General features: G+C 40.9%; 1 protein-coding gene across 1 annotated transcript in view; it reads right to left on the bottom strand.

Annotated features, from left to right (window-relative positions):
* Positions 1 to 21,149, bottom strand: part of ATG14 (autophagy related 14) — a 38,885-nt gene that overhangs the window by 4,051 nt on the left and 13,685 nt on the right. Inside the window, exons 3-9 of the mRNA XM_060142270.1 lie at positions 20,475 to 20,517; positions 18,154 to 18,235; positions 13,234 to 13,471; positions 10,110 to 10,339; positions 7,203 to 7,320; positions 5,790 to 5,880; positions 5,625 to 5,710 (exon numbers count right to left, since the gene is read on the bottom strand). Coding sequence (XP_059998253.1) covers positions 5,625 to 5,710; positions 5,790 to 5,880; positions 7,203 to 7,320; positions 10,110 to 10,339; positions 13,234 to 13,471; positions 18,154 to 18,235; positions 20,475 to 20,517 — 888 coding nt within the window. The remainder of the gene's footprint in view (positions 1 to 5,624; positions 5,711 to 5,789; positions 5,881 to 7,202; positions 7,321 to 10,109; positions 10,340 to 13,233; positions 13,472 to 18,153; positions 18,236 to 20,474; positions 20,518 to 21,149) is intronic.

Here is a 21,149-nt window from a genome sequence, read left to right as displayed (position 1 = left end):
ACTTTTCCCAGGGTTAAGCAACCTTCATTCTTCCAAGACAAACCCTGCTTCCCAGCTAAAACACAGCAATAGCATATAGCCAGCATTTCTGTTCCGGGCACTGGAGTCCCCGTTGGCCTCTCAGATGTCTGAGCCAACCAGTCTCAAAACACAAGCCAGCGGGGGTTCTTCCCCTCCTCCCTCACGCTCCCGCCCGCTATGACCAAATAAGCCCCCTTTCCACCCTGTGTCCCCCCAGCTCAGGCCCTCACTGCACCCCCTCCTCCTCCTCGCCGGGGTCCCACCTCCTCCGGTCAGCCTCCCTCCACCCCCCCAGCTTGCTGAGAGCTGCCTCCACCCCTCTTTTCATGGCAGCTGCCTACCAAAACACAGTCACAATGTAAGTGCCTTAGCTGGGCTCCCTCTTTTCCTGAACACAAAGCTCTTGGATTCTGTTCTGTTCATCTTCACTGTCCAGGGGGCCTCAGCAGCTACTGCCAGGTTTCATCTCCCAAACCCCCCAGGCTCCCTCATAGACCCAGGTCAGCTCTCCACTGCAGTCACTTCCTTGCTGCCAGCCCAAGAAGCACAGCCTGTTTTCTGTTCCTATTTGATGCTGCCAGATCTCCTCTTGGGATCCCTCTCGGCATGAGGCTGCCATCACCTCCACGCCCTCTCTTTAAGGGTTTTCCCAGGAAACAGGCAGGAGTGATACACGGGGGGAAATGACACTCCCTCCAGGCAGAGCTCCCTGCCAGAAGCCACGGGGACTCCAGTTCTCTGCTTGGAACTGCATAGGGCAGAGTCCAGCTGGCCTGGAGAAGGTGCCCTAATGAAAAAACTATAGGGAGGAAGGGAGGGAAGCACAAGAGGGAGGGGATATGGGGAGATATATATATATGTATGTATAGCTGATTCACTTTGTTATAAAGCATAAACTACCACACCATTGTCAAACAATTGTACTCCAATAAAGACGTTAAAAAAAAAAGAAAGAAAAGAAAAAACTAGTAAATGATTCCCAAAGTGGCCAGTCTGAACAATTTTAGTTCCAACGAGTAACCTACATTTGTGAGGGCCTGTGAGAGCAGAAGACGTTTCTCCACTCAGCCTCTGTCCTATCACTTCTAGCTTAGAGATCTATTATCTGCCCAGCATACCCCAAGCCACACACACACCCCACACAAAATTAACTAGCAAAAGAATTAAGTCTTTTCACTTAATGGCTTTGGGAATAAAGATTTTCAAATCATTCCTTCAGTTTTCAGTTTAGCTGAATAATTGATATCTTTTTATTCAGGACCCTGAAGCCAAGAGTACTCATTTTTTCATGATGCTGAAGGGGGTTATTCTCATCGATTAAGGCAACAAAATGTTCTTTTTGGCTTTTAGGAAGTCTTTTTTGCAAAATATTTCAAAAATATTATATGATAGAATATACAACCTCAAGAGTGAACCCTACTGTAAACTATAAACTTTGGATAAAAATGATGTGTTAGGGGCTTCCCTGGTGGCGCAGTGGTTTAGAGTCCGCCTGCTGGTGCAGGGGACATAGGTTCGTGCCCCGGTCCGGGAGGATCCCACATGCTGCGAAGCGGCTGGGCCCGTGAGCCATGGCCGCTCAGCCTGTGCGTCTGGAGCCTGTGCTCCCCAACGGGAGGGGCCGCAACAGTGAGAGGCCCACGTACCGCAAAAAAAAAAAAAGATGTGTTAATCATGGTAAAGACTGGATCAGGTAAGAAAAATCAATAGATATTAAATCCAGGGGGAAATTCTGATGAGGATAACTGCATGGTCTCAAAGTGTCTCCCAACTGACTGCTTATTAGTTGCAAGGAAGGAAAAATATAGGAATTGTACAGAGGAGAAGGTAGAAAGCATCTTGGCTGGGTGATCAAATTAGCATCACCAATGAGGGACAGATGGCCACTGTGGGCCTCTGGATGTGATACCCAGGAGACATTCACCTAGGCAGCATTCCAGCCTGGAATGTATAACCTGATCTCATTTCAAGGAAACATCAGAATAAAAGTTCTATTAAAAAAGGAAAAAACAGTAATGTCATGAAAAACAAATGAGGCTGTGAAAATGTTCCAGATTTAAAGGTTAAAGAAACATAGCAACTAAACACAACATCCAACTCAAGACTGGACCCTGTACTTGGGGTGAGGCGCTATAAAGGACATTTTTGGTCCACTGACAGAATGTGCATATGGCAGTATTGTATCAATGTTAAATTTGCTGATGTTGGTAACTGTACTGTGGTTAAAAGCAAGAAAATATCCCTATTTAAAAAAAATACATATTGAAGTATTTAAGGGTCAACAGCCATGATGTATGTAACTTATCCTCATAGCGTTCAGAAAAAAAAAGTTTTGGGGGTATGTATGTGTATTTATGAAGATAAGAGAGACAGAGAAACTGCACAAATGATAAGCAAACATGGTAAAAATACCAGCAAAGGTGAATCTGGGCAAAGGGTATATGTGTCTTTGTACTATTTTTATTTTTTGCAATTTTTCTGTAAGTTTGCATTTATTTCAAAGAAAAAAAAAGTTTATGTTGCATTCAGGATGGGATCCTAGTTCAGCTGGTCTCAATGGAAGCAGGAAGTCCCACCGAGGTTTATTAACAACCTCTCTAAAGCCTTGATCCTGACTGAGGCGGGTGTGAAAGGGGCATCCTGAGGCTGACCTCCTGACCTCCTGGCTCACAGACATGAACTCGACAGCCTGGCTGTGCACGTGTACTCCTGTCGGACAGGGCCCTCTACATGGAGAGCTGACGTGAGGGCAGCCCAGAGAAAACTGCAGACCCACCAAAGACATCCAGCCCTAAAAGAAAGGTGTTTGTTTTCCTAAACAACCAGCAACACTGGGTTATCAGCAATCCTTTCCATTTTTGCCAAACTGATGGCTGAAAACTAGAAAGCTGTTTAGAAGTGCATTTCTTTATTCTTGACTGAGGCTGAAGATTTTTTTCCATTTGAATACTGACTACTTGCACTTCTTTTGTGTGAAATGCCTGCCTGAATCCTTTGTCTATTTTTCTATTAGGTTTATCTTTCTTTTATGGATTTGAAAGATTTTAAGTAGTCTAGACTTTAATCCGTTGTCTATTATAAAGGTTGCAAAACATACCTGTTGCTTGTCTTTTGTTTATGGTATCTTTTACCAGAGACATTTTGTTTTGACACAGTAAAATGTGTAACTGCTTTCCTTTCTGGTTTTTGGGTTTTGTAGCTGCTTGGGAATTCCCTCCCCACCCTGTGATTATAAAAATCGTCTTTTCTCCTATTTTACAGGTTTTATTAAAAAATAAAGTAATAAGGTCTTTCATATCATCTGGAATTTATTTTTACATATGGAATGTAGTATGATTCCAACTTTTCCCCACATAAATACCCAACTGGCCCACCACCACTGAGTTGCTATTATCCGATTCAACATGCCACCCTATCATCTATTATATTCCTACATACATAAGGGCCTGTTTTTGGCCTCTTTATTTTCTTCCTCTAACTGCTCCACCTATTTCCATGCTAACAGCAGATAATAAAGGTTTTAATTACCTTTATACTATGTTTTGAAAGGGGCCAAGCCCATCCCTTATTATTCTTTTTCAAAATTTCCTTTCAGACTGTGCTTCTAGTTGAACTCTGGAATCAGCTTAACAAAGTTCCATGAAATATCTGTTGAAATTCTCATCAGGTTTCCTTTTGGGCAGAAGTAGCATTTTTACCACACTGAGGCTTCCCATCCTAGAAAATCCTAAGGGTCTTCGTGGCATCGGGCTTACTTTCATTCAGTCCCATACCTCATACAGTGCCTAACAGACATTCAGGAAATACATGTTGAATAATTTTTTTTTTAAGTTTCATATTTTCTTTATACAGGTTTACAAATATTTTGTAAGGATTATTCTTATATAATTTATATTTTTTGTTGCTACAATAAAAGGGACCTTTTTTCCATTACATTTTCTAACTAGTTGTTGGCATATAAGAAAGCAATTGGTCTCTGTACGTTAAGCTTGTATCTAGGCACCATACTGAACTATCATTTCTAAGAGTGTCTTAGTTCTCTTGGATAACCAGTTCAATAATCACACCATCTACCAATCTCACCTTCTTTCCAATATAAACACACCTTACTTCTTTGTAAAAATCTTTTGCCTTGGCTAGGCCTCCACAGCAATGTTAACATAGCAGTGATAGTAGGCATTCTTGGTTTTTCCTGACTGTAAATATCAATGTAAGTAACATGTCATTAAGTATAGTAGTTTTTGCTGTAGGTTTGTAGTAAGTATCCTTTATTAATAACCTATTTTAATTTGCTAATTGTCTCCCTTTAATTATTAATGGGAACTGAATTTTATTCATTGCTTTTCTCCCATCTATCAGGTTGATCTTATGCAGGTGAAGCAGCTGGCACAGTGTCAATAAATACTGGCTCAATAAATATTAGCTGTTATTAAGGATAAATTTCCTAGCGTGGAATGCTTTACAAATAATGTATAGAGAGGATGGCAAGCAAACTCACAGGAATCAACCACTAAAAACGGGATGGATTTCTAACAGGTTTCTGAGGCTTACAAACTAATGAATGGGATTTGGGGTGAGGAGAATGAACTCCCTCTAAAATGGCACGAAATTCTAGGTGTATGTGCAGTTTCCTGGAGAGATTTCACAGCTTTTCCCAGAGAGGTCTGTGTCCCAGAAAAATTAACTATGGTTTTAAATGGGGGGGTGTTGAGGAAGAGAAGAAACACAAAACAAGGTTAAGGGCAGATTACCAAGGATAAATTCACTGCAACATGGAGGGGGTCTCCCCTGAGCCACGGTTCCAGTGTCAAAGAAAATGAATGATGGGGAAGGGAGTCCCAAAAGAACTTTCCCACCTTTTGTTTTCCTTTCTTCTCTTTCAAAAGTTCAAATACATTAACCGAGTCATATCTGCAGAAATGTATAGAGAGACTGCTCAGAGCAAGGGAAAAAGATAAGCACCCAGAGAATGGGTCTTGTTTGGTCCCAAAGATAAGCCTCATCTATGTCATGCTTTTAAGAGCCAAGAGACTAAAAAGATCCCATAGACCAGTCCTGGTTGGTCTTTTTTGTTACTTACTCCTGTTTTTAAGATAACAGATTTCAAACTAGTTCATCTCATGAACTTCTCATACCCTTTATCTCCAACAAATGGTGGCCAGATGGACTCAGTGACAAAAAGAAAATTGTGAAGAATTGTTATGATGGGAAGGAATGAACAGGCACTAAAGAAAATGCACAAGAATCAGGAGAGACACTAGGCAGAGCTAAGGAAGAATCAGATGTGGATTCAAAGTAACAGATTTTGGTCTTCAAGGACAGCACGAGAAGTCCCTACTCCAGGAATATAAGGGTTCTTCTATTCTGTTTTAGGTGTTAAAAATGTTTGATACTTATTTCCTCTGAGAAATGATTATGTAAGGACCATAAGGGATCAAATATGACTTTGTTTCCTTCCATACAGGACTGTGTTATCTTTGTCCCTTCTGGAGAGTTTGGGGCTTGGAATCAGGCCCCTGTTCTATGCCCACACATACAGCAACTCTACTTAAAAGTCGTCATAACACCACCACTTAGAGAAAAGTAACGAACACCCTTCTTACCTGCCTAGGTGTTCAGCGTTCGGACTGACCAAGTACATTAGATTCCTGAGAGTATGCAGTGGTTGTAATTGATCTAAATTTACATGCTAGAAAAAGAAAAAAACTGATTAATATTTTCAACCATGTAACAAATTAAAAATTAGCTCACAGCTTTATTTTCCATACCTGAGAAAAGCACAGGTAAAGAATATTTGTATTTAGTTTCTTCACTGCTCGAGTAAATTTCTGTTTGCTGAGGTTTTCTCCACAAAATTCACTGTAAGATAATGTACGATTTGTAAAGTTGTGATTTTTGAAGAAATTCTATGTTAAAATGTTCATTTTGAAGAGTATGCTTTACACTACAGTTCAGTACAAAACATACCCCATGTCCTTTGCTCTTAATAAATTGCACTTAACAGAAACTCTTCTAAGGATGAACTACTGCTCTCATAGCAATTTCACCACATCCATAAAATTACAAACGCACATATCTTTTGACCAAGCAATCCTACTTCTGAAAATTCACTCTACACAAATGCTTGCACACTAATAAAGCAACGAATGTACAGATTATTCCTTGAAGTATAAATTGGGGACAGAGCAGACCAGTATATCTTGGTACATCTATACAAACGAAAACTTTGCTACTATCCACGTTAGGCAGAGTGACAGCTGAAAGCCAACGATGGCCCTATAAGGCGCCACAGAATCTACAGCCTCCTGTCCCTGCTGCCTCGTTCTCTCACCCCGGGCTCTGCACCTGCCCTTCTCCTTGCCCAGGGATCCCTGTGGCCTGCTCCCGGCCTCCCCCAGGTTGACATGTGATTCCACACCTACCCAGTCAGACGTGGTAAACCCTTTCTTGCCCTCACAGGCCTGCTCTTTCACCTGCTCTAATGGTCGCCCGAGCACTCATCACCACCTGACGTACTGTTCGTTTATCACGTGTCTCTCCGTTAAAGTTAAGTGTCAGAAGGGCAGAGGTTACGTTTTCATCACCACTGTACCCCCTCAGTGCCTAGAACAGTGCTTAGCACATAGCAGGTGCTCAACAAATCTTCGTAAATAAATAACAAATTTAAAAAGCAAGGTGCAAAACACCTTAGTTTAGCATGATACCTTTTGTGTTTAAAGGGGGGTGGTGGTAGTGGTAATAACACACATTAATATTTACTTGAAATGCAAGGATAACTGGAGGGAGACAGGAAGGTCTTCGTAGGAACTGGGTGGACTATAAACCTTTACAATTTAAAAAAACTTTAAACCACGTGTTTTTCATTAAAAAACAAAATCGAAGTGTTACAATTTATCCAGTTCTTACACATAAGCATGCCCTCTGAATATCCTGGTTTTCCCTTAAATTATCTTTTCACATGGGAGAATTCCATGGTCTTTTCAAAGACGTCATGTGCAATTGTAAGATAATGACACAAATTTGCACACTGGCTTATGAAATCAATCTCAATATTTCATGGTCAGACCTTTTCTCTCTTGATAATACTTAAATTCTTCTTTTTGTTTTAATTAGAATAAAGAACACAATAGGAACATAAGAGAGCCATGATAAAGATGACATCACCGTCTTCAATTACTTGCCTGTTGCACAGCTTTTTGGGAAGATTTACGTCGAGTATATGAGACAAAATGTTGACCAGCTGAGTCGCATAGCACAACGCAGCGCTAATCGTGTAAGCAGGGTTATTATGCTCCATATCTAAAGTATAAAAACAAGAGCCTAATCAAGACAGGATGGTACTGGCACAAAAACAGAAATATAGATCAATGGAACAGGATAGAAAGCCCAGAGATAAACCCACGCACATATGGTCACCTTATCTTTGATAAAGGAGGCAGGAATGTACAGTGGATAAAGGACAGCCTCTTCAATAAGTGGTGCTGGGAAAACTGGATGGGTACACGTAAAAGTATGAGATTAGAACACTCCCTAACACCATACACAAAAATAAGCTCAAAATGAATTACAGACCTAAATGTAAGGCCAGAAATTATCAAACTCTTAGAGGAAAATATAGGCAGAACACTCTATGACATAAATCACAGCAAAATCCTTTTTGACCCACCTCCTAGAGAAATGGAAATAAAAACAAAAATAAACAAGTGGAATCTAATGAAACTTAAACGCTTTTGCACAACAAAGGAAACCATAAACAAGACCAAAAGACAACCCTCAGAATGGGAGAAAATATTTCCAAATGAAGCAACTGACAAACAATTAATCTCCAAAATTTACAAGCAGCTCATGCAGCTCAATAACAAAAAAACAAACAACCCAATCCAAAAATGGGCAGAAGACCTAAATAGACATTTCTCCAAAGAAGATATACAGATGGCCAACAAACACATGAAAGAATGCTCAACATCACTAATCATTAGAGAAATGCAAATCAAAACTACAATGATATCACCTCACACCAGTCAGAATGGCCATCATCAAAAAATCTAGAAACAATAAATGCTGGAGAGGGTGTGGAGAAAAGGGAACACTCTTGCACTGCTGGTGGGAATGTGAATTGGTACAGCCACTATGGAGAACAGTATGGAGGTTCCTTAAAAAATTACAAATAGAACTACCATATGACCCAGCAATCCCACTACTGGGCATATACCCTGAGAAAACCATAATTCAAAAAGGGTCATGTACCAAAATGTTCACTGCAGCTCTATTTACAATAGCCCGGAGATGGAAACAACCTAAGTGTCCATCATCAGATGAATGGATAAAGAAGATGTGGCACATATATACAATGGAATATTACTCAGCCATAAAAAGAAACGAAATTGAGCTACGTGTAATGAGGTGGATGGACCTAGAGTCTGTCATACAGAGTGAAGTAAGTCAGAAAGAGAAAGACAAATACCGTATGCTAACACATATATATGGAATTTAAGAAAAAAAATGTCATGAAGGACCTAGGGGTAAGACAGGAATAAAGACACAGACCTACTAGAAAATGGACTTGAGGATATGGAGAGGGGGAAGGGTAAGCTGTGACAAAGCGAGAGAGTGGCATGGACACATATACACTACCAAACGTAAGGTAGATAGCTAGTGGGAAGCAGCCGCATGGCACAGGGAGATCAGCTCGGTGCTTTGTGACCACCTAGAGGGGTGGGATAGGGAGGGTGGGAGGGAGGGAGACGCAAGAGGGAAGAGATATGGGAACATATGTATATGTATAACTGATTCACTTTGTTATACAGCAGAAACTAACACACCATTGTAAACCAATTATACTCCAATAAAGATGTAAAAAACAAAAAACAAGAGCCATACACAGCTTTAATTTCAACAAAAATATTAATGAACCTGGATTTTTGTGATTTGTGGTTTTGTCAATACATTATTGATGGCTATGCTTTGCTCTTTAGTAATAAAAGGTCCATGGCCAGACATTAATATTTCATTGTTTATGATTTTTGCTGAGTGGAATGTAAGCTAAGCAAATGGGCCTAAATGGAGCCAGCACAAATGAAACTGGTATCTGAGCTGCTTGTACCTGATAATGTATTATTTATCCAAACAATTAATGCCCAACTTAAATGTCACCTCCTCAGAGAGGCCTCCCCTGACTACCCTATGGAGAAATAGTTCCTTCCTCTGTAGCCCCATCCCTGAAGGTGCTGGTTCTGTCGTCCATAGCCCATACTCAGTGTATGATGCCTTTGATCATTACTTGCTTCCCTTCCTCTCCACAGAAAGGCAAAGGGCTACACTTGTCTTGGTGACATCACCTTTGTAGCACCTGCACTGTGCATGACAGAAAGCACGTACTCACTAAATACTTGCTGGATGACTACATGAATAATCTTTCTCCACCAAAGAGAAGCTACTGAAGTTGTAAAGGGTTTTTCTACTGGGGTATTTCAATCTCCATTTAGGACTGATAAAAAAAGTTCTTTACAAAGTTCGAAACTTATAAAAATGGGACCCAACAGGCTAAATACACCTCTTTAAATAGATCTTTTTATATAAATAAAACAATATTGACCCCAAAAAGGTGAAATGTCTAAAAAAAATACATGTTTTCAGTCCATCCACTGATAAAATGTGGCATATTCATGCAATGGAGTATTATTCAGTCATAGAAAGAATGAAATGCTGATATGATACATGCTACAATGTGGATGAACCTTGAAAACATTATGCTAAATGAAAGAAAGCCAAACACAAAAGGCCACATAATGTATGATCCCATTTATATGAAATATCCAGAAGGGACACCTATAGAGACACAAAGCACAACAGTGGTTCCCAAGGGCTGGGAAGAGGTGGGAATGCGAGTGACTGCTTCAAGCCCCAGAGTTTTTGTTTGGAGTGAAAAAATGCTTTGGATCTAGACAGAGGTGATGGTTGCACAACACTGTGAACGCACTAAATGCCACTGAATTGCTTCCTCTAAAACTATTCATTTTGTTATATAAATTTTACCTCTATTAAAAAATATATTTATAAAAGTTTTCAAAGACTATCTTGCTTCTCACCAGGTCCCTGCGTGGTTTTCTTCTCTTCCACCCAACTGTAGTAGGCAGAGTAGTCCCCATTGTTGGGAAGGCTAATCCAAGGCCCTGTAATGCTAATGCTGGTGTCCCCGTTGTGATCGTCACAGACCCATCTCCCCGAGAGGTAAGTTGTCCTCCGGGCTTCGGCAAGCTTGCTCACGGTGCTGGAGGTCATGGCACTGTCACTCTCTGAAGACACGTCTGTGGGATCTCTAAAAACCGAAGATGCACATGGATGTCAAGGGGCTGGGTTTTGCAGAGCATGCAATTACTTGGCAGATACGCAGAACACTGGGAAGATGCACGTGAGGACAGGAATTTTTTTTTTCCAGGTACAAGTCATAAATTTTATTAGAAGTTGAGTATCTGTTGAGGACAGGAATTTAACTGGAATATACAGAGGTAAGCAATTGCATCAGAGGTGAAGGTCAAACCAGCTGTGGCACAGAAGCCCACAGCATGTGAGGAAGATGGCACCATGAACTAGGGCTCCGAGTGGTAGGTTCTCAAACTATTTGGTCTCAAGACCCCCCTTACATGCTTAAAACATTTTGAGGATCCCAAAGAGTTTTCTGTATGTGGGTTAGATCTATTAATATTTACTGTATTAGAAATGAGGAAATTTTAAATTATTAACTGATTCAAAAATAAGAAACCCATTACATGTAACATAGCATGTTTTTATGAAAAAAATCTGTATTTTTCAAAACAAGAAAATTAGCAAAGGGTGACATTATTTGTTTACCAGCTGAGTTCACGGCACAGTGCAGCACTGATCATGACTTTTGAAAAAATCTCTTTAATACCCACGTCTTTCCGTTGTGCTTTCAAGTAGATACAGTGTTCCATGGAAAAACCAACTAGTTTTGCTTACAACTCACTCAAGGGCTCTCCCTTGAGCCACCACGGCTTTCAGCATGCAGCAAATGTGCTTTCTGCAGACTTCCTACCTCGCTGCATGGCACAATCACATGTGCACGCAGGGATCGAGACATAATTTAAATAGAATGAGTAATTTCTGCTGCTTCATCAATAGTGTTCTTGATGTGAAACTGGCTGGTTTTGTACACCGCAAGGACACTGTGGAACACAACAACGATTACTACACTATGGCGTCACTGCCTTGATATCTGTCAAGACAGAGGTTTTACCCACCACGGCTTCTGAGCCACCAGTGCAAACACCAACAGAGTGAAAAGGGAAAACAAAGTGTTAGTAGTATTATGAAAATAGTTTTTGACTGCACAGACCCCGTGAAAGGGCCTCAGGGACCCACAGAGGTCCACAGGCCACATTTTGAACACTGCTGGCCTGGAGCATGGAAGGTGAATGAGAAGGCTCGGCAGGTACCGTGCAGGCAGGGGGAAGAACGTGGCGTGTTTGGGGAGCACAGGGATCAGCGTGGTTGCCTGTAGGAGGCATGAAGGAAGTGCCAGGAGGTGGTGTTGGAAGAGGAGGGATGAAATGCACAGGCTGGGAAGGGCCTTCTGTGCTGCGCTAAGTTTAGAATCCATCCTCTTGGCCAGTGGCCCTCAATCCTTCTTCCTCTACCACCAGGTGCACGTAAGTGCACTCCCACTGGCTGCCCGGACAGGACTGGGGGAGGGCACTGTGGCCAGTTCTAAGCTGTACCTCTACTTCCTCCTTCCACTCAAGGCAGGTTGAGAAGAAATGTGAATGAACAAGAAATCTTATGATAGGGATAACTTCAAAACTATCAGCTTAAAAAAATTCATGATATATAGTAATATACACTAACATACAAGATTTAAACAGCACAGGCATGGAAGAGGAAGATTTTCTCCACAATTTCTCTCCTGCGACTTTACATTCAGTTGTCAGTCTCCTTAGTCTCCTAAAATCTGGAACAGTATCCTAGTCTTTGTTTACTATAATGTGTTCTAACATTGCTATCTGGGCCCATCAGAATTTAATTTGACAGAGTGTTTCTGTCTGTCAGCTTTTTCCCCCTCAAAGCCCTGGCCAGCTGTCTTTACACCAATTTTTGGATAATCCAACTTTTCCCCACTGATTCAAAATGCCACCTTGGGGTCTATTTCTGAGCTGTGAATTCTTCTCTATTTTGCATCTGCCTTTTTATTTTTATATTTGCTAACTATTATTAATGACAAATTACTTGGTAAGAGTCAGAGAGCAGGTCGTCAAGCTAGGAGCAACGATCAGACCTTTAGGCTTTTAGGAAGCCAACTCTGGCAACAGACGAAAGGAAAGACTGAAGCGGAGGCAGCAAACACTAAGTCCTAAGTAGCAACAGTCCACTGACTGTCCAATTCCAAGGAAAGCTGCCGGAAAGTAAGGGTAACCAGAAGAGACAGGGAAATCCTCAGCTGGAACAGCCCGATGGTTAGTCAGAAAGCAATCGAAACTCTTCAGTGGAAGTTTCAGAACCTAGATGATCGCCAGCATCATCTGGGGAAGTTTAAAAAATAAAGTATTATGAGATGAACTAGGAGGCTGGAGCTGTGTCCTCTGGAGCCTGTCTTTTCCTAAAGTTACTGAGTGACTCTGATGAACAGCCAGGTGGGAACGACCATCCTGTCCACCCCACGGACTCATGAGGGTGTCTGTGCACTACAGCCAGTGAGACGACCAGTGCCTGACATGCTGGTTACCAGGAAAAGGCAGAGTCAGCATGTCCTGCCCACCAAGTAAGAGAGTCCGAGGTGTTTTCTTCCATCTTAGCTCATGGTTTCTCTGTGAAGGAGGCATTTATTATCCCCATCTAACAGACAAGGAACTAAGACTTCGAGGCTCAACAACCTGCCTCACAGCATCTGACTAACAAACAGCTCAAGTGGCCCTGCAGCCACGAGATGGTTCCTGATCAGGGATGTGAGCCTGGCCCTCATCTGGAAGCTCTACAAGTATACAAACCTGGGCCTCACTTCTCCGAGGGCCACCATCCTTCACCCTGGCCACCTCCCCAACTTCCTGCAGTGTTTACTGTTTGCTGAAGCAGGTAAGACTTAAGTTTCATTACCAGGAAAACCCAGAATGAGGCCCAATAAATGTGCTGACATACTTGAAAGATACTTGATCTTTGGAACTTGTATTTTCCTAGAGTCAAAAGACTCACTCACTGTACCTCACACCCGTCTTTACTTCCTCGATTGGAAAAATGACAGAGGTGAGCTCTAATATGTGAGACCGCCGAAGATTTGCCAGACGCTCATAATGACTTCTTAAGTCAGTGTTTTTTTTTTCTACCAGGTCGCCAAGTTTGCGATTATGCCTCTGAATCTTCTCCTTTTTCTCCTGATGCCGTTGTGCTCGAGTGTAAAGTTTCTGATTCTTTTCCTTGGTTTTGAGGAGACCTTCAGAATCTAAAATAAATAAATCACATCCAACAATGAGCTGTACAAATAGTTCCTGGGTACTGCACACTACCACCGCCCCCCGCCACCCCCAAAGCATTAAGTGTCTTCCTGCAGTCTAAACTGAAAGCAAAACCTCAATAAAATTAACTACATGACATTCACTAAGTATGGAAACCGGGAGTTTAGTTCAAGTAGGTATTACACACAGAGCAAAGGGGCCCACCACTAAAATGACTCTGGGTCTCCATTTGTAATCAACATCAGTGAGGATCACTCAAGACTATCAAGTTTAAGTTTAGCACAGGAAGTACTTGACTTTCTTACAGTAAGCACTGAAGAGCAGCCATGTTGGGCAGAAAAGAGATCTAAGTTTGAAAAATTCACTGGCTATCTGATTTTCCTTAGAAAACTATTAAGTGACCCTTGGGCTACATTCAGAGAGCCCAGGGATAATCTCACGGCAGGTGGTCATGCAGCAAAGAAACAGACCAACGCCCTGAAAAGTCACAGTGGAGTGCAGCGCCCCCAGCAGGGTGCGAGCACCTCCCATACACCAGCATTTTAACCACTGGAAGGGTAACCAGAGCCTGGCCATACAACGAGAAAACAGACAGACACTCGTCCTTCCCAACGTATGTTCTTTTTATGAAGGTCCTACAGGTTCTAGATCCCAAGATGTATTATCAAACAGATCAGGTTGTAGCTAAACTTCTCTAGTGTAGCAACAACTGGCTGTAAAATCTCAGACACCCAGGAACAACTTAAGAGGCTCAAGTAAGTTTAAAACCAAGCTCATTATCTTTCCTCTTGACACATTTTAAGCTAGGCTCCCTACTTCACAATTATTTCTGACCTGTCCTAAATCAACCTCTCTCTTCTTTTAAATTTATTTATTTATTATTTTTGGCTGCATTGGGTCCTCGTTGCTGCATGCGGGCTTTCTCTAGTTGCGGTGAGCAGGGGCTACTCTTCGTTGCGGTGCTCAGGCTTCTCATTGCGGTGGCTTCTCTTGTTGCGGAGCACGGGCTCTAGGCACGCGGGCTTCAGTAGTTGTGGCTCGTGGGCTCTAGAGTGCAGGCTCAGTAGTTGTGGCGCTCAGGCTTAGTTGCTCTGAGGCATGTGGGATCTTCCCAGACCAGGGCTCAAACCCGTGTCCCCTGCATTGGCAGGTGGATTCTTAACCACTGCACCACCAGGGAAGTCCCCCTAAATCAATCTCTGGATGGTCCATTCCATGAGCTGTCCTACAGTTCCTTCCATCTAGGTCTTTCTTTTCATTTCCACTGTCACAATCCTGGTTAACTCTCACCCAAACTCTGCCTGTCTCTAGTTGGTTCCACTCCACACCTCCACCCCCTCTTTCACTGGCTCAGTCTTCATAAAGTACAGCCAGTGCTCAGCGATTCTCCTCTGCCGATCAAACACAGACCAAACTTCTCAGCCTCCCAGCCACCACCAAACTGGTACACACCCCACAGTTCCCTTCTCCACACCCTCCATTCCAGTCTCATTCAATTACCAGATACTTCAAATGAACACACTAAGTAAGCGCACAGATGGATGGATGGATGCCAGACAAGTCATTCCTTAAATATTTATCTCCATTCTGTTGTTCAAATCAACATCTCTCTAGGAACACTATTTTCTCCTATTCTCCTAATGTCCAGATTGCACTCATTCTTCAAGGCTCCCTCCATAAACACTGCCTAGACCTCTTGCTCCCAGGAGCTCTATGGTAATGTGTGTGTACCTCACCTATAGCACATGGCTCGTAGCTGCTTACACCAGGTCCAACTGAAGCCTGTTATCTCCTGACTGGGATATGAGAAGCAGTTGATAAATGTGTGTGGACCGAAACCACCCTCTTCAACTGAGGACCAACGAACCTAGGTTATTTCATTGCAGGCAGAAAGTTTCTTATTTCTTTCCTCCTCAGATGCGTCTCTTCACCATTCCTGACCAATATGAATGTCCTTAAGGTTAAGTCTCTGGTTCTATCACACACTTTCCAGCAAGTTCATTCATTTTCATGATCTCTACTGAGCTCTCTACAAGTGCTCAAATGCATCTGTCTAGCCATGGCCTAAGCCATATGGTGGTCAGATTTTTAAAGGACATTTTCCAATTTCATATCAGGACCCCTTGTAGGTGGCAGGAAATCATCACAGTCACCCAACTTGCACTAGTGCAGACTCAATTTAATTTACTCTTCTCTCCATGCTATCTCCCCCTGAACATTAAAACATTTGGATACTGGGGACTTCCCTGGTGGCACAGTGGTTAAGAATCTGCCTGCCAACGCAGGGGACATGGGTTCGATCCCTGGTCCAGGAAGATCCCACATGCCGCGGAGCAACTAAGCCCATGTGCCACAACTACAGAGCCTGTGCGCTAGAGCCCGCGAGCCACAACTACTGAGCCCACCTGCCACAATTACTGAAGCCCACGCGCCTACAGCCTGTGCTCCGCAACAAGAGAAGTCACTGCAATGAGAAGCCCGCGCAACACAACGAAGAGTAGCCCCCACTCACCACAACTAGAGAAAGCCCGCGCACAGCAACAAAGACCCAACACAACAAAAATAAATAAATAAATAAAACAAAAATAAAAAAAACATTTGGATACCGTCTGTAATCCACTCTTCCTTTTTTGGACAAGTAACAGATCAACTCAACTCTGAAATTTCAAATACAATCCAACTTCCCTATCTATACTGTATTATTCTGTATCATGACATCTTAAATCAAAAGATTCTGGAGAAAATATTCATCAGGCTCTATAGTTTATAATTGATATTTCAACAAGATTCTGTTTAAAAAAAAAAACCAGACTATTTATTGAGTAGCAAGCGCTTAATCTAATCCATTGACTTGAGTCCATAGCTCAAGTCAATGGATTGAGCCCATAGCCCATAGCTTCTGGAATCCATTAACTCCCTTAAACTTGTTTGTAAAATTTTGTGAGTCTGGTCTAGTGGGTGGCAACCAGCCTGTACTTATGTCCTAAAGAGCAGTGGTTCCTGAGCCTGGCAGGTCCTCAGAGTAGTGCTACTACTCAAAGTATGAACTATGGATCTGGCCCATCTGCAAACTTTTACCAGACAAGAGGAGTACAGAAATATAGACTAAGTTTAGAAACTATTTTCTTTGATATGGCTATGTGACATTGCCATGACATCCAAGTGTGCGATCATTTTTCTAGTAACTAATTTTACTGTATTTTAGAAAAGTATTGGTATCGGTTTATGACACATTGGAAATGAAAGAGAATAAAGTGGCCTTTTACTAGAGACAGTTTAAGAACCATTGACCCCGGTCCCCATGCATGAGGTTTTAATTTCCTAAGTCCAAAGCAGGTCCTAGGATTCTCTCTCTAGATCTTAAAAAAAGGTTATCAGGTGACTCCAATGTTTTTCTAGGGATGGAAATCACAGTTATAGAGTCCACTAATTTAGAACCATATCTTTTATTTTCCATGGTTGTTGCTTTTGTATTTTGGGGCTAGGAGCCTATTAAAAAGAGCTGACCAAAGTTTTAAACTTGCTCATCAGAGAAATACACCAAGCTCAGTCAATTCAGCCATTTCAGGAGGTTCACAGATGCCTGGTGGCAAACTCCTACTGCGAACATCCGGGGAGGAGGGGAAAGAGGGTGAACCCATGGTAAGTAATGAGTCCCTACACTGCTATTGACCCAGAGCCTTTGGAGAGTGCAGGCCAAACTCGGTGGAAGAGTGGCTGGCTGCAGCTCTGAACAGCTCTTCACCCAGCTACCATTCTTCTCTAGCTTATTAATCCTGTGAAACTCTATGCAAGCACTTTATTAGGACAAACATTTTCAAAGACAGCTTTTACACCATTACCTACCACTATAAAATACTTGCTTCTGAAAGCAATGAGTAGACAAGAAACAGATTTACAAGGTATGATGACGACCCATTCTAAACTTTAAACACTTATCTTCAGAAATACATGGACTATTTCTTTCTTTTTCTTTTATTTTTATTTATTTATTTTTTGGCCGCGTGGCATGTGGGATCTTAGTTCCCTGACCTGGGATTGAAACCATGCCCCCTGCATTGGAAGCATGGTGTCTTAACCAATAGACCACCAGGGAAGTTCCACCATGGACTGTTTCTAAGGACACAGGACTTCTAAGAGGACTCTTAAAACTTGACAACCACCTTTGGTAAAGTATGAAATACACAGATGTAATGCAAGATTAATACAGATTAAAATATGTGTAAGACTCACTGAGTCTTATATTCTGTGCTTCTGGTGTGAACTAACAATTATTATTACCTGATTACCAAGACTGACTCTGAGCTTCCTGTCAGCTAAGGGAAACGGGACACATACATTCCTTAACTTTTTAAGTTGAGAAATGTAGCAGTTTAAAGGTCATTACATTTGCGTGCATGTGTATATGTATATATGGACATATGTGTATGTATATATATACACACAGATATGTTTTATATATATGAAAAAATATATATATATATAAATTCCTTATACAGATGTTTTACAAAGAGAAAGGCAAGCAGTAAACTTTTCCATGCTGCTCTTGCCTCCCCCCACCCCTTCTCTGTCTCCCTTCCTCTGTCTCTCTAGTTTGTTTATTAATCGCATGAAGCTCCACATGAGTCCATCCTTTATTAGGGCTGGAGAGAGGTGGAAAATTACTTACTTTTCTTCATTTCTTCATTTCCTTTACATATAGTTTGTTTCAGCTGTTCAATCCTCATCTTGCAGGACATTATTTTCCATCTCTTAAAAAAGGTATGAAATAAATATCACAAATGTTGGTCTCTAATGACTAATATGATTATCTACTGGGGACACTACTTATTTTGAGGTGTATCTTAGAAAATGTAATGAATAAAAGATCAGTATAATTATATTTCTTATAGCTTGTAACTAGTGGATTACAAAAAAGAAAAAAAATGTTACTCTGGTTCAGTGCAGAAGCTGCTAGGAAATTAAGAGAGAAAGAGAAATTCACACAGTTCTTTTATGTGTTAATAAGCACAGAGAAAAGTGTTGAAGGATATTCTCTTAACCTGCCCTGCCCAATATATAGCTACAGGTCCCATGTGGTTACCTGCAAGTCAATTAGATTATATGAAATTTAAAAAAAATCCAGTTCCTTCTCTCACTACCCACGTCAGGTGGTATATGTCAACACCACAAGTGACTAATGGCTACCATATCAGGCAGTGTAGACAGAGAACATTTGCATCATCAGAGAGTTCTATGGATGTGCTGCTCTAAATTCTCAGTGCTGGTTACTGAGGAGACCACCAACTGTATTATCTCACTGATACAATAAGCAAATATTACTCACAAAATAATAAAAACTGCAATAAAGCAGAAGTTTTTTTTTAAGTTTATAATTCATGTAAGATTTCTTGAAAATCCTCAAAAAGTTATATGAAACTGCAATTTTATATTACCAGGATTTAGGTACAGCTTCCCCAAAGAGAATAAAGGATAAGTAAAAATCTGCCCTACTAGTTTTAAAAAAGTATTATTTATCTATTCCATAATGCCTCCATAAACGGGGATAATTGAAAGCGTACAACAACAGTCAAATGCCTATAATGTTTCACACTTGTCTAAGTAGTCTGATGGTACAAGATACAGAGTAGATTACAGGAATGTTCAGTGGGTAAAACTCTCCCCTCTCCAGTGGGGTGAGAGAAACATCTGAGAACACATGCACGGGAACTGATGGATTCAGGAATAAACTGGAAATGAGATGTCTTTACTTTTAAAAGGTATTAGTCTTTAAGAATCAATATTTAAATATTTGATAGAAAAACTAGAAAACTTAGAACTTAGAAAAACTGGGATGAGATTCTTTATAAACAGCCTTTTATAACCTTTTTCCATACAACTTGTTTATATAACATTCAGAGCATAAGCAGAATTCACCTATATCACATCTCTTTAAGTATCATTTAAAATTTATGAAGGATGCTTATTATTATTATGAAAAAAATTAAGCAACACAAAAGAGAAGAAAGAGATTGTTAACCTGACTCCTTCCCACTCTTCAGGGTTGATCTCAATTAAAGTTTGATATGTATTTTTTAAGATATATATTTAAAACACATACACAAATGGAATCATACGTTACCCTAGCCTGCTTTTTGTTTGATTGTTTCATTAAAAAATATACCTTGGACATCATTCCATACAAGTGCATGTAGACTGACCACATTCTTCTCAACAGCTACACAGCACCATAATCATCTCATTCTGTTTGATGAGTATTTAGATTATATATTAACTTTACTACCAATGATGCAGACAATCAGCCTCTTTATCCATAAATCTCTACATTCATGTATATTTTCTTAGGAGGAAAATTGCCGATATACCACATGTGCATTAAAAACACCAACAAGCCACCACCAAATTGTCCCCCAAACAAATGTGTCAATATACACTCCCACCAACAGTGAATAAAAGTATAATCAATCAAACTCCTTATTTTCATATGTTGTACTCATTTTTTCCCAGTTTATATTCATTTTGCTACGGTCTTCAACATATAGAACTTTTAAACTTTTATGTAGTGTGTCAAATGTTTTCCTTTATGGCTTATAAAGGTCTGCTCACCCCCAGATTATATAAATACTCTCCCATATTTTCTTTTAATATTTGAGTTTATTTTTCACATTCAATCATTAACCCATCTACAAAGTAGGTGTTTACGATGAGTAATTTTTTAAAAAAGGACACCTCACTGTTCTTATATCTTTATGTCAATACCAGACTTCATAATTATTCCTTACAGTGGTTCCATAATTAATTGCCAAAACCCTGTTTTTGGTACCTGGATGAAATATCTGAGAAGCCCACACTACGAATATATTCACAGAGAACTGCCCAAAAATGATCAAAAATAAATTTAAATTCGAAATGATTTTTTAAGTTCTGCCAATTTAAAAACATGTAACCTCAAGTGTAAAGAATATCATTTAAATTCTTCTTATAGCTTACCAACTGATCTGTTATCCATTTTCCTTCCATAGCTTTTAACACTCTGTATGGAGAAGAGACAAAGGAAATATGCTCTTAAAATAATGAATTCGGTGAAGCTCAAAAATGCAAAATCAACAACTTTTTAAAATAAGGTCTTAGAAACAGCTGGATATACCAAAGTGGGATGTAAGCACTGAAAAATGTTTTCCAGATTCCCTGCTCTCTTCAATTTTTTCTCACCTCCTTCCTTTTGCACTTTTAATACAGCTCAGAGCCTTTCTATAAACGTTCACAATAAACTTCCATAACAGCCATAGCCTTTGTCCTCTGTCATAATCAATAATTTCCATCAGTCATAATTAATAATAATGATAGTTACAAGAGAATTCATGGTCCAAATGCTATTGTCAGCTCCCCGCAAAATGGCACAAGCCATGGGAGTTCCCTGGTGGTGCAGCTGTTGAGAATCCACCTGCCAGTGCAGGGGACATGGGTTCGAGCCCTGGTCCGGGAAGATCCCACGTGCCGCAGAGCAACTAAGCCCGTGCACCACAACTACTGAGCATGCACTCTAGAGCCCGCGACCCACAACTACTGAGCCCGTGTGCCGCAACTACTGAAGCCCGCGTGCCTAGAGCCCGTGCTCCGCAACAAGAGAAGCCACCGCAATGAGAAGCCTGTGCACCACAACGA

Source organism: Lagenorhynchus albirostris, chromosome 1 (assembly GCF_949774975.1).
Source record: "Lagenorhynchus albirostris chromosome 1, mLagAlb1.1, whole genome shotgun sequence".
Classification (NCBI taxonomy): Eukaryota; Metazoa; Chordata; class Mammalia; order Artiodactyla; family Delphinidae; genus Lagenorhynchus; species Lagenorhynchus albirostris.
The sequence above is the reverse complement of the archived record's forward strand: the minus strand, read 5'-3'. Positions and strand labels throughout refer to the sequence as shown.